This window comes from Ochotona curzoniae, unplaced genomic scaffold (assembly GCF_017591425.1).
Source record: "Ochotona curzoniae isolate NIBS_2020 unplaced genomic scaffold, NIBS_Ocur_1.0 contig_2456, whole genome shotgun sequence".
In the NCBI taxonomy this organism is placed as follows: Eukaryota; Metazoa; Chordata; class Mammalia; order Lagomorpha; family Ochotonidae; genus Ochotona; species Ochotona curzoniae.
Window position 1 is genome coordinate 938,769 of NW_024465463.1, and position 16,719 is coordinate 955,487.

General features: G+C 63.7%; 2 protein-coding genes across 3 annotated transcripts in view; one reads left to right on the forward strand and one right to left on the reverse strand.

Annotated features, from left to right (window-relative positions):
- The first annotated feature begins 1,492 nt into the window (after positions 1 to 1,492).
- Positions 1,493 to 2,716, forward strand: PLD6 (phospholipase D family member 6). The gene is made up of 2 exons (XM_040974545.1): positions 1,493 to 1,916; positions 2,463 to 2,716. The coding sequence occupies exons 1-2, from the start codon at positions 1,493 to 1,495 to the stop codon at positions 2,714 to 2,716; spliced, it is 678 nt and encodes a 225-aa protein (XP_040830479.1).
- A 4,030-nt stretch (positions 2,717 to 6,746) lies between these two features.
- LOC121152460 (myosin phosphatase Rho interacting protein) overlaps positions 6,747 to 16,719 on the reverse strand; it is a 73,044-nt gene continuing 63,071 nt past the window's right edge. For both annotated transcript variants that reach the window (XM_040974543.1, XM_040974542.1), the window contains 8 exons: positions 15,847 to 15,994; positions 14,462 to 14,579; positions 13,887 to 14,046; positions 13,367 to 13,486; positions 12,789 to 12,875; positions 12,276 to 12,435; positions 10,939 to 11,024; positions 6,747 to 8,940 (listed from right to left, as the gene is read on the reverse strand). In XM_040974543.1, coding sequence (XP_040830477.1) covers positions 8,869 to 8,940; positions 10,939 to 11,024; positions 12,276 to 12,435; positions 12,789 to 12,875; positions 13,367 to 13,486; positions 13,887 to 14,046; positions 14,462 to 14,579; positions 15,847 to 15,994 — 951 coding nt within the window. In that variant the 3' untranslated portion in view covers positions 6,747 to 8,868. The remainder of the gene's footprint in view (positions 8,941 to 10,938; positions 11,025 to 12,275; positions 12,436 to 12,788; positions 12,876 to 13,366; positions 13,487 to 13,886; positions 14,047 to 14,461; positions 14,580 to 15,846; positions 15,995 to 16,719) is intronic.

Below are 16,719 nucleotides of genomic sequence, written 5' to 3' on the forward strand. Positions count from 1 at the left end.
CAGCAGCGTGGCCTAGTGGCTCAAGTCCTCACCTTGAACGCGCTAGAATCCCATATGGGCACCAGTTCTAATCCCGGCTGATCCACTTCCCTTCCAGCTCCCTGCCTGTGGCCCGGGAAAGCAATAGAGGACGGCTCAAAGCCTTGGGACCCTGCACCCGTGTGGGAGACCTGGAAGAGGGTCCTGGCTCCTGGCTCTGGATCAGCTCAGTTCTGGCTGTTACAGCTGCTTGGGGAGTGAACCAGATGACAGAAGATCTTTTTGTCTCTCCCCTATGTAAATTTGTCTTAACAATGAAAATCTTAAAAAAAATTAACTTTAAAAGCCTAAAGTGTCTATTCTTTTCTTTTTTTTTTTTAAAGATTTGTTTTTATTTTCATTACAAAGTCAGATATACAGAGAGGAGGAGAGACAGAGAGGAAGATCTTCCCTCTGATGATTCACTCCCCAAGTGAGCGCAACGGCCGATGCTATGCCGATTCGGAGCCAGGAGCCAGGAGCTTCTTCCGGGTCTCCCACGCAGGTGCAGAGTCCTAAGACTTAGGCTGTTCTCAGCTGCTTCCCCAGGCCACAAGCAGGGAGCTGGAAGGGAAGTGGAGCTGCCGGGATTAGAACCGGTGCCCGTATAGGATCCCAGGGTGTTCAAGGAGAGGACTGTAGCCGCGAGGCCACCGCGCCAGCTCCTTCTTTTTTATTTTTTAGATTAGTTCCCCGTGCTGTGTGGTTGGTCCCTCCCCTGTTCTACCTTGCCCGCGGCCGTCAGGAGCCCGAAGCCGCGTTTCTTTGTATTTCCACTGTGCTTTGATTGACAACACCGGCAGCTGGAGCTTTGCAGCGGCGGCAGCGGGTTGCGGGTCAGCGGTTCACCCCGCGCCCACTGTCCCCGCAAAGCGAGCGGTGATATACACAGACGGGGCCTTCCTTGGTTGCACGAGGCCCGGGCCAGACGCCGTCGGTTCCAACCGGGACTCGCACACGCACGCCCTGCGCCGCGCGGATCAGAACTGCAACAGCCGGGACTGGAACCTGCGCCCCTCTCTTCCCGGCCACGCGGTGCGCGGGCCTGGCAGGCTCGGCGTGGCGAACCGACGCTCCGGGGGGAATAAACCCGCGGGCGCGCGGGGCAGGAGCGTCCTTTTTTGGGCCGGGAGGAGGGCAGGGGCACCACGGGGAGTGGCCGCGGCCAGCGGGGCGGGGCGGGCGCGTGGCCGTGGAGCGCGTGGCCGTTACGCACGTGGTCTGGGCGCGCGTGGCCCTTACGCACGCGTCCGGGAGCGCCGGGGTGTGGCTGCGTGGCCCTTACGCACGTGGTCTGGGCGCGTGGCCGTGGAGCGCGTGGCCGTTACGCACGCGGCCCTTACGCACGTGGCCGTTACGCACGCGGCCGGGGCGCGCCGGGGTGTGGCTGCGTGGCCGTTACGCACGTGGCGGGCGTGGCCGAGCACGCGGCCCGGGGCGCGCAGGCCCGGAGGCCCGGGGCGGCGGCGTGGCCATGGGGCGGCTGGGCTGGCGGGCGGCGGCCGTGGCGGCCGCGGGCCTCTCGGTGGCCCTGGAGCTCCTGCCCTGGCTGCTGCGCTGGCTGCGGGCCGGGCGGGCGCGGCGGGCGCGGCGCGAGGTGCTCTTCTTCCCGTCGCAGGTGACGTGCACCGAGGCCCTGCTCCAGGCGCCCGGCGCGGCGCCGGGGCCCGCGGGCTGCCAGTGCAGCCTGCCGCACTGCGAGAGCTCGCTGAGCCGCCTGCTGCGCGCCCTGCTCGCCGCCCGCGCCAGCCTCGAGCTCTGCCTCTTCGCCTTCTCGAGCCCGCAGCTCGGGCGCGCCGTGCAGCTGCTGCATCAGCGCGGCGTGCGCGTGCGGGTCGTCACCGACTGCGACTACATGGCGCTCAACGGCTCGCAGATCGGCCTGCTGCGCAAGGCGGGTAGGTGGCGGCCCGGGGGAGCCGGGGGAGCCGGGGGGGCCGGGGTGGCAGACCCGGGGGGCTCGCGGAGAGTCGGGGTGACACAGGCCCGGGGAGCCGGGGAGCCGGGGGAGCCGGGGAGGCAGGCGCGGGGGGCTCGCGGGGAGCCGGGGTGGCAGGCCTGGGGGGCTCGCGGGGAGCCGGGGTGACAGGCCTGGGGGGCTCGCGGGGAGCCGGGGTGGCAGGCCCGGGGGGCTCGCAGGGGTCGGGGGAGCCGGGGGAGCCGGGGTGACAGGCCTGGGGGGCTCGCGGGGGGCCGGGGTGGCAGACCCGGGGGGCTCGCAGGGGTCGGGGGAGTCGGGGGAGCCGGGGTGGCAGGCCTGGGGGGCTCGCGGGGGGCCGGGGGAGTCGGGGGAGCCGGGGTGGGGGGCCGGGGTGACAGGCGCGGGGGGCTCGCGGGGAGCCGGGGGAGCCGGGGGAGCCGGGGTGACAGGCCTGGGGGGCCGGCGGGGCGCGGGCCGGGCCCGGTGCGAGGCGCCGCGTGCGCTGTGCGTGTGCCGGCCGCAGGCATCCAGGTGCGCCACGACCAGGACCTGGGCTACATGCACCACAAGTTCGCCATCGTGGACAAGAAGGTGCTGATCACGGGCTCGCTCAACTGGACCACGCAGGCCATCCAGAACAACCGCGAGAACGTGCTCATCCTGGAGGACGCCGCCTACGTGCGCCTCTTCCTCGACGAGTTCGAGCGCATCTGGGACGAGTTCGACCCCGCCAAGTACACCTTCTTCCCGCACGCGCACGCGCGGCGGGGCCGCTGACCGCAGGCGCCCGGGGTGCTTCGCGGGCCCCCGGGGACACCTGCTTTTAGCACCCCCGTTCCTCCCCCCCACGCCCCGTGTTTTCTAATATTTTGGAAATAAATAGGGAAAGACGAGAAGTGTGGGACCCCTGATGCGCAGCGAGCGGGGCTGGGGGGATGCCTGCGGAGCCCACAGTGGACCGCCCCGCGTGGGCCCGTGTCCCCAGGGCCAGGCCTTCTGCTGGGCCCGTGGGCCTGGCTGCAGGGCGTCCACTGCTCCCCTCCTCCCGCAGCAGGACGCAGGGACCCCGCGTTTGGGCTGCCCAGGGGTGTGGTGCTAGTGCGGACTTGATTTCCCGACCCACGCAGTGCTTTGTATTTTTTTTTTAAAAAATATTTATTTATTTTTATTGGAAAGTCAGATATGCAGAGAGGAGGAGGGGCAGAGAGGAAGATCTTCTGCCCACGGGTTCACTCCCCAAGTGACCGCAACGACCGGAGCTGATCTGATCCAAAGCCAGGAGCCAGGAACTTCTTCCAGGTCTCCCACGTGGGTGCAGGGTCCCAAGGCTTTGGGCTGTCCTCCACTGCTTTCCCAGGCCACAGGCAGGGAGCTGGATGGGAAGTGGAGCTGCCGGGTTTAGAACCAGCGCCCATACGGGATCCTGGAGGTTGCAAAGCGAGGATTTAGCCACTAGGCTACTGCACCAGCCCCCAGGTACTGTTTAACAGCCCCTTGGAGATGTGTTTAAACGGCAGACTTCTAGTCACGGCTGGATGGTGCCCTGTCTGTGGGAAGGCTGCCTGTGCCAGGGAGCCCCTGGATTCGGCCGTCCCCCCACGTGCGGGCTGGCATGCCTGCTGGCCATGGTGTTCACTGTCGGTGGTCTCTGGCATCTGCTCCATGGGGCTGCCCAGGCCGCCTGCAGGGCACGGCCAGGGGTGGGTTTGCTGCTCAGGCAGCCCATTTGGGAACGTGGCCCCCGGGCCGTGCAGCCCTCCCTGCCCGGCACCTGCGCCGCCAGAGCCCCCAGGGGCCACACCGCACTTGCTGCCGATTCCTTGGGGCCTGGATGCTTCTCCCCGGGAGATGCTTTGGGGATTCTGTGCCGTTTCCCGGAGCGGCCCGAGTTGGCAGGGCCGGTGGGGGTCATGGTGCCTCCTGCCAAGGTGTCCTGGGATGCCCTTGGCCATGGCCAGCGTTGTGGCATGGCAGGTTAAGCCACCGCTTGAGTTGGGGTGGCTCTGCTTGAGCCAGCCACCCCAAAAGGCAGAGTTAGAGGGAAAAGCCCAGAGACCGCCCATTTGCTGGTTCGCTCCCCGGATGCCCACGACAGCTGGGCCTTCCTCCAGGTCTCCCATGTGGGGCGGGGGCCCAGGCACTTGCTCAGTCCTGCACTGCCTTCCCAGGCCATCAGCAGTGTGCTGGACTAGGAGAGTGGAGCAGCCGGGACTTGAACCGGCACCCATGTGGGTGCTGGCGTTGCCGCGCAGGCCACCAGCCCCTTAACACACTGGAAACGCAGATGATGGTCCGAGCCCTTGGCTCTGCCATCCGTGTGGGAGACCAGGATGGAGCCCCTGGCTCCTGGCTGTCGAGGTCTTCTGTGGCAGTGGCTGGCACTGGGCGCCCCCGGCCTGGGGGTTTGGCCTCTGGTCCCCCACGCTTTGCAGTCACAGGGCCGCTCCAAGCGTTTCCAGCTCTGATGCCAGCTCCCGACCTGCTCTTGTGCATGCAGTGGTGGTGGGCACGGGGCAGGAGCCGGCCGCCCAGCGTCTGCCGTGGCGGGCAGCGCACAGCGTGGCCGCTGAGCCCTCGGTGCTGAGGCGGGAGCTTGGCATGCGGCAGCAGCTGAGCCCTCGCTTGGGATCCCTGGAGCCCAGTCGGGACGGCTGCCAGCTCACTGCCGAGTCTTGGCTGCGGGAACCCACAGGGGATGCCCTTCCCAGCGTGGGTACTAACTTCTCTAGCAGCGTGTGCAGTTTCTCTAGAAAATTCGTTTTGGGGGTGTGCCTCTGACACCCGTATTTGCGTGGGCAGACTGGAACTGGGGCTGCTGCGCGTCCAGCTCGTGCCAAGGTGGTGGGGAGGCAGCGGAGGACGGCCCGAGCGCCTGGGACTCTACCCACGCAGGGCACCCGGAGGAAGCGCCTTTGCCCGGGGAGCCCGGCTCTGCCTGCTGGGGAAGGGGTCAGGACTGGAGGCCTTTCTGTCCTCGCATTTTAGATTTGTCTTCCTAAGGAAAGACAGAAGGGTCTGCCACCTGCTGGTTCACTCCCGAAGCAGGGAGCTGGGTGGCAAGTGCAGCCTGGGGATTAGCCAGCGGAGCCTTTGTGCCAGGCCCTTGTTGGCAACTTATAATTTGCCTTTCTAATATAAGAGTGTGGAGCAGTTGGGACTGGAACTGGTGTCCCTGTGGGATGCTGGGTTGCAGGCAGTAACTTAACCTGACACGCTGCCATGCGGCCTCCTGTAAACATTTTAAAAATGTTTACCTATTTCAAAGAGAGCAGATGGGGCCTGACGCGGTAGCCTAAAGGCTAAAAGTCCTCGCCTTGAACGCGCCAAGATCCCATATGGGCACTGGTTTTAACTGAGGCGGCTCCAAGTGCTTGGGCCTCTCCACCCACACAGGAGACCTGGAGGAAGCTCCTGGCTCCTGGCTTCGGACTGGCTCAGCTTCAGCCATTGCGGCCAGTTGGGGAGTGAGTCATCGGATGGAAGATCTTCCTGTCTGTCCGACTTTCCAATAAAAATCAATAAATAAAAAAGCTAGAAAATGTAAACAAATCTTCTACAAAAAGGCATCAACAGCCAGGGCTGTGCCAGGAGCTCCATCCGGGTCTCCCCTGTGGGTGCAGAGCACCAGCACTGGACCCTCTCCGCAGGGAGCTGGACTGAAGCAGCGTGCACACGGGGCGGCAGGGCTGCAGCCTGTGGGGACTCGCTGTGCCAGGTTCTCCTCCCTCAGCCGAGTTTGGAAACTGCAGTAACATACAGAGTAGCATGTTAAAGCTGTACGCTAACATCCATGAGCAACCGGGCAAGGTCACGGAAACATGGGACGAACACACGTGTACTTGGGCCTGGCCTGATGGCCTAGTGGCTGCCAGTCCTCGCCTTGTAAGCACCAGGAGCCCAATGGTTGCTGGTTCTAACCCAAGCAGCTCCACTTCCCATCCAGCTCCCTGCCTGTGGCCTGGGAAAGCAGTGGAGGACGGCCCAAAGCCTTGGGATCCTGCACCTGCGTGGGAGACCCGGAAGACTTTACTGGCTCCTGGCTTCAGATCGGCGCAGCTCTGGGCGTTGCGCTCACTTAAGGAGTGAAGCAGCAGATGGACGCTCTCTTCCGGCGCTCCCCTCCAGATGCCCAGCCCTCCCAGGGGCTTGAGGGGCAAGAAGAGCAGGCTGCACACACTTCCCAGACTGTCTTAAGACTTTTTTTTTTAAGATTTATTTTTATTGCAAAGTCAGAGATTAGGAAAGACAGGAAGATCTTCTGTGTGATGATTCACTCCCCCAGCGGCCACAATGGCTGGAGCTGTGGCGATCCAGAGCCAGGAGCCAGGAGCTTCTTCTGGGTCTCCCACGTGGGTGCAGGGTCCCAAGGCTTTGGGCCGTCCTCCACTGCTTTCCCAGGCCACAAGCAGGGAGCTGGATGGGAAGTGGAGCTGCTGGGATTAGAACCGGCGCCCATATGGGATCTTGTTGTGTGCAAGGTGAGGACTTTAGCCACTAGGCCATCGTACCAGGCCCTGAAGATGTTGGTTAAGCAGGACCCTAAAACGCAGCTCTGCACATCTGGCTGTAGTAGTTAAAGTACTAGCAAATCGTTGAACAACTGAAGAGTGCCCCGGGTCTCCGGTCTGTGCACTATGCCTCTGGTACAGACTTTCCCCCCGTCTGGGTAAACGGTTTCCATGCAGGCGGCTCCCCATGCAGCACTGCTGGAGGTGTGCCCTGGCTGCCCCCCAACTGCAGGGGACCCCAGGCAGCCGCGCGGCACAGCCCGCACAGCATGAAAGCTCGCTGAGCCACACACACAGGGTGAGCCAAAAATAGTTTATTATGATGGAGTTATGTAAAGTCGGAGTATTTACAGAATACAAACGAACAGCTACATCTGCAGAGCCCGGCCTGCCATAGCAAGGACAACACGGAGACCCCTCCCGGTGCCCAGGGCTCCCTGCCAGCCTGTGACCCCTTGGTGCAAGTTCTCAGGGCCGGGGCGGGCTGCAGCCGTGTGCCGCCAGCCGTGACGTCCTCTGCGCCAACACGCCAGTGTCCATCAGTAGCCCAGTCAGTTCTCACGTCCTCCGGGAGCCACGCTGCAGGAAGCTCTGCGTGGCCAGCACCAGCCGGCGGGGCTGCGCTGCTCCCACCTGCTTCACCACACTTGCACATGGCGGTCCTGGGGAGACCTGTATCCCCGCTCGGGCATCCTGCAGCCCGCCGCCGGGGAGCCCACGTTCACCCACTCTGCCCGTCTCCTGAACATTCCAGGTGGGTACCTGGGTGCTTGGACCAACGCCACCCAAGGTGCGTGCCCCAGCTGTGATGTGCACCCAGGGGACACCCTCGCTGTGCCCCGCGCGGGCCAAAGTGCCTTCACTGCCACGTTGCCCGCCGCCCAGCCCTGGGACTGTGTGACCACGTCCCCCCGACACCCTGTGACGAGGGTGTGCCTAGCAATGGGGCACGCAGCCTCCCCGAGAGCTGAGAGGCCAGGGCGGGAGACGGGCACGCACAGGGGCCAGCCGTCAGCCAGGGCCCTCCAAAGTGGCCCAGAAAGCGCTGCGTGTCACACCCACAGGCCCCACCACCTCATACCTAACTCGCCCTTCGGTGTGATTTCAACACTACCCTGTCCTTTGCAACATGAAAAATCCTCCATTTCCTCCCTCTTTTTTGGGGTCAAAGGGGTCCCTGATTTTTTAAGTGATGTTGGGACCTGTGCTCTGACCACTGTGACTCCACGTGGCCCAGTCCCAACCGCAGCCCCCCCGCAGGTGTGCGCTGCAGAGGGATGGCCCGCCAGCAGCGGCAGCTGTGAGCGCAGCCTGGCCTGGCCCGGGGCTCTTCGCCCACCCAGACAGAAGCCACCTCTATGCCTGGATCAAAATTCTCTCTTCCCTGAACTCGAGGGCCGTGGGCCCTGAGGGGGACACAGGCAGCGAAGCCCTGGAGTGGGGTCTTTGCTGCCTGCAGGCGCCATCTGTGGCAGCTGAGGACAGATGGGCGGACGGAGGAATGGCACCAGCCGCTCTGGGCGCAGCACCACCAAGCCACCTGCGGTCCCTCACGGGATCCCCTGGCAATCTAGGCAGGCATAGGCCATGCCCCAAAACTGAGAGGGTGCAGGTTCGAGGCCAGGAGAGCACCCCAAGCCCTCCAGGGAAGAGGGTGCCCCTTCCCCACCTCAGTGCAGGTGCAGAATGAGGCCAGGTTGACTCGGCGCTGCTGGCTCTCACGTGGCTCTAAGTTGGCTCACCACTTTACTGAGGCTGCTGGCTCCTGGTGGCACCAACTGCAAGGGGAGCTTCCTGCGCACTACACAGGTCTTGTCCAGTGGTTCAAGGACTGGCAGCTGCCCAGGGTTGTGGCCTGCAGTCCTCGGCTCCTTCGCACCTTCGTGGCAACGTGCCAGGGGCCTGAGCGCCTCCTAGGCCACACGGCACTGCTCTGTGGGGCGAGCTCTTGGCCACACGCCAGAGCCCGGGGAGTGACAGCGGAAGGAACGAGAGGGCCGAGGGCCGGGGTTTGTGCAAGATTTAATAAAAAAAAAAAAAAAAAAACCAAAAACCGGAATGGCTGCCTTCAACCCCCTCCAGGCCGTGAGGAGTCCTGCGGGCTACGTGGGCTGTGAGCAAAGCTGCATCAGTGGAGCTAACAGGTGCCGGCCCTCCAGCGCCCCTGGGGACCCCCGGCCTTAATACTGAGTGCAGTGGGGATGGCCAAGGGGGGCCCCCACCAGCCGTGCCGCCTGCCTCGTTTCAGGAAACCACAGAGGAAAAGCCGTGTGCCACAGACGACAGGAAGCTGGAATCGCAGGGCAGGGTGGGGCCGCCCAGTCTCTCATGCATCCAAACCCAGTTAGTGACAGCAGGGACAGCAACGACGAGGAAGGCACAGAGCCGGGGGAGGGGAGGGCAGCCGGGAGCGCCCTCTGCTCAGTCTTTCTTCAAGTCCCTGGATTCAAAGAGCTTCAGCCGCTCCTGCACCGTCAGGCCTTCCTTCAGACTCTGCGGGAGAGAAGTGCGGGTCAGCCTGCTGCAGGTGCGGGTGCCGGTGTGGCCAGGGCGCCGGCCATGCTGGAGGGGCCGCCGAGCAGGGGCCGTGGTGCGAAGGGAGGAGGGCTCACAGCTGGCTCACCAGTGCGGGAGCGGGGTGCGGCTGAGACCCGGCCTGCTGCCTGCTGGCTCCTGCGCCCTCACCAGCCAACAGCCCATCACGGGCTATCCCGTGCCCTGCCGGCACCCACGCGCCAAGCCTCCACTGAGCAGGGCGGTGTGGACAGTGGCCCGAGATAAACATTGGACCAGGTACTGGCCACGGTGCCCATCTGACCCGGTGCGAGGAGCTGACTTCACCAGGAAATAGCAACTGAAGGGAGGCCTCCGCACCCCCGCTGGGGACAGTCACAACTGCCGGGACACCCAAACATGGTGAACTCACCAGCCCCTGACCTGGACAGGCCTTCCCACCCACAGCAGCCTGGTGGGCTGCCTGGCATTTCCCATCAGGGCCAGGCCGAGGGGCACCTAGCTCCCACCTTGCCCCTGCCTAGGCCACGTCCACTGTCCGACTCGGCTCCAGGGCTCAGCCCCCAGCCTGCGGCCGGCCTGCAGCCTCGTCTTCGTGTGGCACCCCTTGCTGCAGATCTGACCTCTAAGGGCCTGTATCTGTCCCACGTCCCTCTCCCCCCATCTCCCGCCTGCCACTCGGAGCTGTGGTTAAAGCCACAAGACTGAGAGGCTGGAGGCGGAGGCCGGCCTCAGAGGAGTCAGGCGCCAACAACACACCGTCTCATTTGGGGCTGCTGTTGGGGCGGGGCAGCCTAAGCCTCAGCTTGCAACAGCAGCACCCCATGCTGGCGAGCTGCTCTGCTTCTGATCCAGCTCCCTGCTGCTGTGCTGGGAAGGCAGAGAATGCCACCAAGCCCCCGGCCCCGCACCCGTGTGGGAGGGCAGGCCGGAGCCCCTGGCCCCTGTCCTTGGCCTGGTCCAGACCTGACTTTTGAAGGCATCTGGGAAATAAGTCAGAACATGGGAAATCTATCTGTCCCCACCCCCACCCCCATCACTCTGCCTTTAAAACCAACAGATATTCTACAATATTTTCATGTTAAAAACAAAGACCAAAAAAAAACCACCCTACACCACATCCCAGTGACTTGGAACTGTGGCAAGGTGACACCAGTTGGCATAGCGGCAACTGGTAAACTTCCCAGTTGTTCTAAGGCAAACCCACTCCGGCTGAGCTTTGGACGGAGCCCCTTGGCCAGCAGAGGCCGCGGCCTCGCCAAGCCAGCTCCTGGACATCTGGCCCTGCCCAGGCAGCTGCTGGTGGCTTCTGACCACTTTGCAGGTTGGCCCACAAGTCACTGGGCCCCTGGAGGAGCAACCCATAAGCCCAGACGGATGCGGCGCTGGGAAGGGCAGCAGAGACCTCGGGGTGGCGGTGAGGGCAGCGGAGGCTGTGGGGCTGCCCGCTGCCCGGGGGCCTGTGGGAGGGGGTTCCCGCGAGGGTACTGTGGACTTGTCTAGAGTGGGAATGTGAGCGTGGTGCCGTGCACGGATGACCCGCATGCATGCTGCGTGGCGCTGTGGGCCGAGCTCCACCGAGCGGTTAGAGTGCCGAGGACTCCGAGGTTACGGCCCCTCGCTGGGGCGTGTGCCGGCTGCAGCAGAGTGCGTGCCAACAGTGGGGTGTGAGCGGTGCATGCAGGCAGGCGGTGAGGGGGGCTTTACCTACGCCAGGGGACCTGGAAGCGGACGCGTGTCAGTTATCCCATGAGACCTGCTCAATTACGGACTGTCAGAGAAAGAGCGAGAGTGAGACACAGTGACGGCCCGCGCCCTGCGCGGCTCCCGCCTGCCCGGCCTCCCGGCTCCTGGAGCGCTTGGGGCTCTAGTGGCAGCAGAGGGCAGGCGGCGAGGGACGCCACAGGCCGGCCCAGCTGCTGCCTGGCAGGGCGGCCTCTGCCGCAGGAGCCGGCCCGGGCCTGGAGCCCTGCTCACCTTGGACCTGATGTTTCGGAGTTGCCGGCCGACACAGGATCGGTCCTTCTTCAGGAAGTCAGGGTTGCTCTTGGACTTCATGATGTCTGCAGGGACAGACAAGCCAAGGGTTCCGGTCTCCTCGACCCGCCTGAGCCCTTCCCCGCAGCTCGTTCCTGCCTCCGGCGGGGCTGTGACTGCACAGGTCCCCTGTGCCCTGCCGCGCACACAGGGGCTGCTACGCAAACTGGGGGGGGGGGCTGTGACTCCACTTTGAGACAGCGCCCCTCAGACGTGTATGCATGAGTGCGCGTGCACACACAGCACATGGGGTACCACACACACACTCACACAGCACATGGGGTACCACACACACACACACTCACACACAGCACATGGGGTACCACACACACTCACATTCACACACACTCACATACACACAGCACATGGGGTACCACACACACACTCACACAGCACATGGGGTACCTACCACACACACACTCACACAGCACATGGGGTACCACACACACACCCACAGTGCCTTGTGGTTCTTCGGACACGCAGAGCAGACTTATGCTCATCAGTGTGTGGAGCTCTGCCCGTGCCAACCCAAGATCCTGGGAGACTGCCCATCATCACAGCGGTGCACCCGAGGGCCCCAGTGGACACAGCCATCGAGAGGCATGCATGATACTGTGGCGTGCTCTAGCCCGTGCCGCCTGCTGCTACCCACTCCTCTTGGAAGCTCTGGGACTTGCTGCCCTCATCCCCGAGGCTCCCCCACACAGCCCGCACCCCTGCCTGGCCACTGTCCATGAGAACTCCGCTCCCTGCTGCCACTGCCATGCCACTGCTGGCTGACGCAAAGGCTGGACTGGGGCACATTTGTGGGTCTTTTTTCTGAAGGTCGGCCAAGGTCAGGTGTGATCCTGAGGCCCTCCCAGTGGCTTTATGACCACAGTGCCCAGCACTACCCTTAGAGCAGGTAGCACAGAGCACCCAGGAGTGTGTGCCATGTGTCCGGGTGGGTCAGCTCAGACCACCGTGACTTCCTGTCCCCACTGCTCCATTATGCGTGCAGCCAACACGCTCCTGTGGCTGAGTGCCCTCGGCCGTCTGGGCATTGTTTTCCTCAGGGATCTGCTCCCGCAGGGGATGGTCCCAGCTTCAAGGGGACCCACATGCATGTCTAACGCACTCAGGCTGGAGCTGGGTGCAGTGCTGTGAGCGTGCCCATGCTCTGGGAGCCCAGGTGTGGCACTTGTCACTGTGCCCAGGCCGGCGCTCCAGGTCTCAGATTTGGGAGCCTTCCCAATTCAGGCCTGTCTTGTTGCCCCCCAGGGAACCCAGGAGCTCACCATAGCCCACAGCAGCGCTCTCGGGGGGCTTCTCCCCTAGCGCCTCTGTGGCTGCTTTCAGCTGCTCTTTCAACCTGCTGATGTCACAGTCGGCCTTGGCCTTGGCGATGCTGAGCTCCGTGTAGATGTCTTTGTACTTGTCGCTTGCGTACTTCTTATCCTGGGGAGCGAGGCAGCCGCCAGCGGGATTAGAGCTATGCAGGCCTGTGCCCTGGGGCTGCCATGCTGTGTGTGTGTGGGGGGTGGTGGCTGTGGCAGGCAGAGCGCAACTGCCTTCGATGGCAGTGGGGGACTCGGCCCAGGCCAGGCCTCCGCCCTCTCTGGGACTTCCTGAAGGACTCAACTGCCCCGAGACTCCCACCTGCTCCCCCGACGGCAGGAACCGCCCCGTGGAGCCCAGGGGATGAGACGTGGCCAGGGACCTGCCCTGTCGTGCCACATGTCCCGCTGCGGGCCTTGGCCGCGGCGACAGTGCACCGCATGCGCATCGTGTGGGAGGCGGGGCGTGCGTACCCGCAGCGCCGTCTGCAGCTCGTCCTTGAGGGAGCTGATCTCCTGCTTCAGGTACTGGATCTCGGACTCCTTGACCCGCAGTAGGACCTGGAACGACAGGCACTGACTCTCAGGGGCCAAGGAACCCTGGGGCTAGGCAGGCACCCTGGCACAGCACTGGCTCACCACCACATGGCAGCAGTGTGCAAGGGTGGTGAATCCCCTGGTAGGGGCCCTGAACACTGCTCTCCCCACTGCCCGTCTCGCTGCTCAAGCCTCTGGCTCACAGGAGATCCCTTGATGATGAGCTCTTGCTGCTGCGCCAGCTGGGGAGCGAACCAGCAGATGAAGAACTCTCTGTGACCATGTCCTTCCAGTGAGGGAGACCGCCCCACAGCCTACCACTCGGACAGAGGGACTGCCCAGCCCGCAGAGGGCATGAGCCTGTGCTGGGGGGCTGCGGGCAGAGAAGTGGGCTGCAGGCTGAGGACCCGCCAGCCTCTGTTGCTGTCTCAGGGACGGCCAGACGTCCCAGCCAGCTGCGGCTGTGGCCTGAGGGTCGTGGTCCCAGAGCCCCCTGCGCTCCCCACGTGCCGTACCTCCAACTCGTAGGCATCTTTGCCCTGTGTGAGGGGCGACCCAGCAGCCTCTCCGCCCCCATCCCCGGTCAGCAGGGTCCGTAACCGTGTGATCTCTGAGGCCAGGCGGTTATTCAGCTCCTGTGGGACAGGCCAACAGTCACCTCCACGGAACCCACAGTGTGCGCACGCGTGGCCCCTTCTGTGAGAACGCGCCAGGCTGCCACGGCCTGCACTGGCAGCTGGGAGCAGGGCTGTGTGTGAGGACAGAGCAAGGCTCCAGACCCAAGGGCCTCCGGTCTGGGAAACAGCTGGGCCAGCTGCCTGGCTGGCGTCCTCTCCGGGGGCCCTGAGCACTGCAGATGTGCCCACAGACTCCAGCAGCCAACACCTTCTGTGGGGACACGTGGGGCAGGGCTCGGGGTGTGGCTCAGGTTCACAGTGTGGGCCAGCACGGGTGTGACCCTGGCCATCGTGCAGGCCAAGAATGCACAGGAGACTTGGGGTGGCCCTCGCAGTCCCCCGACGGGCCTCGCCTCACCTGGTTGTGTGCATTGAGCTCCTGGTTCTCGCGCTGGCACTGCCGCAGGGCCTGCCGCTCAGCCTCCAGCGCCTGCGCCAGGTGCGCGTTCTCCAGGCACTTCTGCGAGTACTGCTCCGACAGCACCTCCAGCTCGCGCTGGACTGACTGCAGCTCCTCCCTGCAGAGCGAGTGGTGGCTCAGCAGCTGGGCTGTGGCCACGGGGCCTGCGCCTGCCTGCCTGCCTGCCTGCCGCTTGGGGAGGCCTGGGCACACGCAGGCGTGCAGAGCGCACCCTGGCCCGGGAGAGCATGGCCATTCAATAGGACGCCATCAGAGCCTCTGCACCAGCCACTTCCAGGAAGCAGGGGTGCTGGCTACAGACGCCCTGCCAGGAGTCGGCATGTGTGGAGGGCAGAGAAGGGGCGCAGGCTGTTCTGGAACACAGATATGGGTGCTTTCATCACACTCAGCACCAGAGCGCCAGGGCGGCAGACACGCCCCGGGCAGCCTCCAGGTCACCCTGCCCTTCAGCCCTTGGTGAGCAGGGAGCCGCGTGGCGTCCACTGGCTGTGTGGGGCGAGTGGCCAACTCACAGGTACTGCCGCCGCAGCGCCTCGATGTCGGAGTTGATGCTGCTGATTTGCGACCGCTGGCTCTTCTCCAGCTCCCGCTCCATCTCCTCCCGGTGGGCATTCTTCATGGCTTCAATGGCTGTAGGAGAGACACGACAGCCCTCAGCACCAGGCGGCTGGCCGTGGGCGCCCGTGCCACGTCCCCGCTGGGGCCAGGGCAATGTGGGCAGAATGGTGGTACCTCACATACTGTCTACCACCTATCAGCAGCCTGTTTTACGTGCCAGGTTGCCTCTCACACCCTCGGCCTGGTAGGGTTCCTGAAGAACCCCACTAAATGCCTGCTGCAGTGTCTCAGTGGCTAGGATCCTCGCCTTGCACAGGGATCCCATATGGGTGCAGGTTTGCGTTCAGCTGTGCCACTTCCCTCCCAGCTCCCTGCTTGTAACAAAGCACTGGAGGATGGCTCACAGCCTTGGGACGCTGCACCCGCATGGAAGGCCAGGAAAAAAGTTCCTGGCTCAGGCTTCAGAATAGCTCAGCTCTGGCCATTGTGGCCATTTGGGGAGTGAAAGAGCAGATGGAAGATCTCTCTCTATATATCTCCTTCTCTAAATGTGCCTTTCCAAGAAAAATAAATAATAATAAAAAAACACCAAGCCTGAATCCGCCCTGCACAGCTATCTGGCGTGCAGCAGGGGTTGTACGGGGGCGACGTGTGTAGCCAGTTACCATATCACAGCAGCTGTTGGGTCCGGTGGCTCCTCTTTTTTTAAAGAGTTTTTTTCTTTTTCTTTTTTTGGAGAGTCAGAGAGAAGATGGAAGATCTTCCATCCACTGGTCCACTCCCCAGAGGCCATAACAGCTGCAGCTGAGCTGATCTGAAATCAGCAGGTGCTGCTTCCGGGTCTTCCACGCAGGTGCAGGGTCCCAAGGCTTTGGGCCGTCCTCGACTGCTTTCCCAGGCCACGAGCAGGGAGCTGGATGGGAAGCGGAGCAGCCGGGACAGGAATTGGTGCCCATATGGGATTCCTGATGCGCACAAGGTGAGGGTTTGGACACTAGGCCGCTGGGCCGGGCCCATGGCTCCACTTCTGATTCAGCACCCTGCTAATGCATACTGAGAAGTAGAGGAGAAAGGCCCAGGTGTGTGGGTCCCTGCCTCCCGTGTAGGACTTGAATGGGGTTTGCGACTCTGGCCTGGCTTAGCCCTGGTCATTGCAGGCTTTTGGGGACTGAACCCACGGAGGGAAGGTCTCTGTCTGCTGCTCTGCCTTCCAAGATGAAAACAGACACTTAAAAAGCCCCTCACGTGAGTCACCCCCCGAGTGGCCGAGCAGGCTGTGGCGGCTCCGCGCGCAGAGCTGGCCCGACTCCCAGTGCCAACGGCACGGCCCCCGGCCCACCTGAGATGGTGGCGGCGGTCTCCTCGGCGAGGAGCCGGTCCTTCTCCTCCCGCAGCTTCTCCAGCTCCCGCTGGTGCTGCCTCTGCAGGTCCTCGATCTTCTTCTGATGCGTCTCCTCCATGGCGGCAAAGCCGCGCTCGCACGTGGCCTGCGAGGTGCACAAGTGCTGTCAGTCTCTGTGCCCGGCCAAGCCCTGGGGCACCAGCAGGCACCCATGGAGGGGCTTGCGGCCACACGCGCCCTGCCTCGCTCCTGCTGTGGGTGGCAAGAGGGGGCCGGGCCGACGCTGCTGGGTGGGGCAGACAGGAGAGGGAGGAGGGCGCACAGGTGGGACTCACAAACAGGGAGGGCACTTGTTGGCCATCCTGTGACAGGAACCCTGGCAGGCCCTGGTTAGGGGACCCCCTCCGCCCCACCGTGGGCCTTGCTAAGTGAGAAGAGGCCATGGGACCAGATTGCTTTCAGTGCTGTCTCCGACAGGCAGGTACACAGGGGCACGGGGTCAGAGGGCCTCTGCCGGGACAGGGCACCTGATGCAAAGAGCCATGTGCAAGCCAGAGGCACAGCTGCTTCCCGCACAGTGAGCACAGCCAGGCACTTCCTGCCGAGGCCCTCCTGGAGCTGCATTTCCGGGCAGGGCTCAGGCCGCTCACCGACGCGTGTGAAGCGGAACACTCCACTCTGGCATGGCTCGCCACACGTGGCTTCCAGCCCGAATCCTCACGGCCCGACTGGCACACAGGTTGAAGTATCAAACCACTCAAGGGGCAGGGCCTCTCCGACTGCCCTCAGGATCTTACAAGCTGTGCTTGTGTCCTGGACTCCACTGCCCCACGCCGCTGTGCTGGCCGAGGCCAGCGGGCAGCCCTCCTG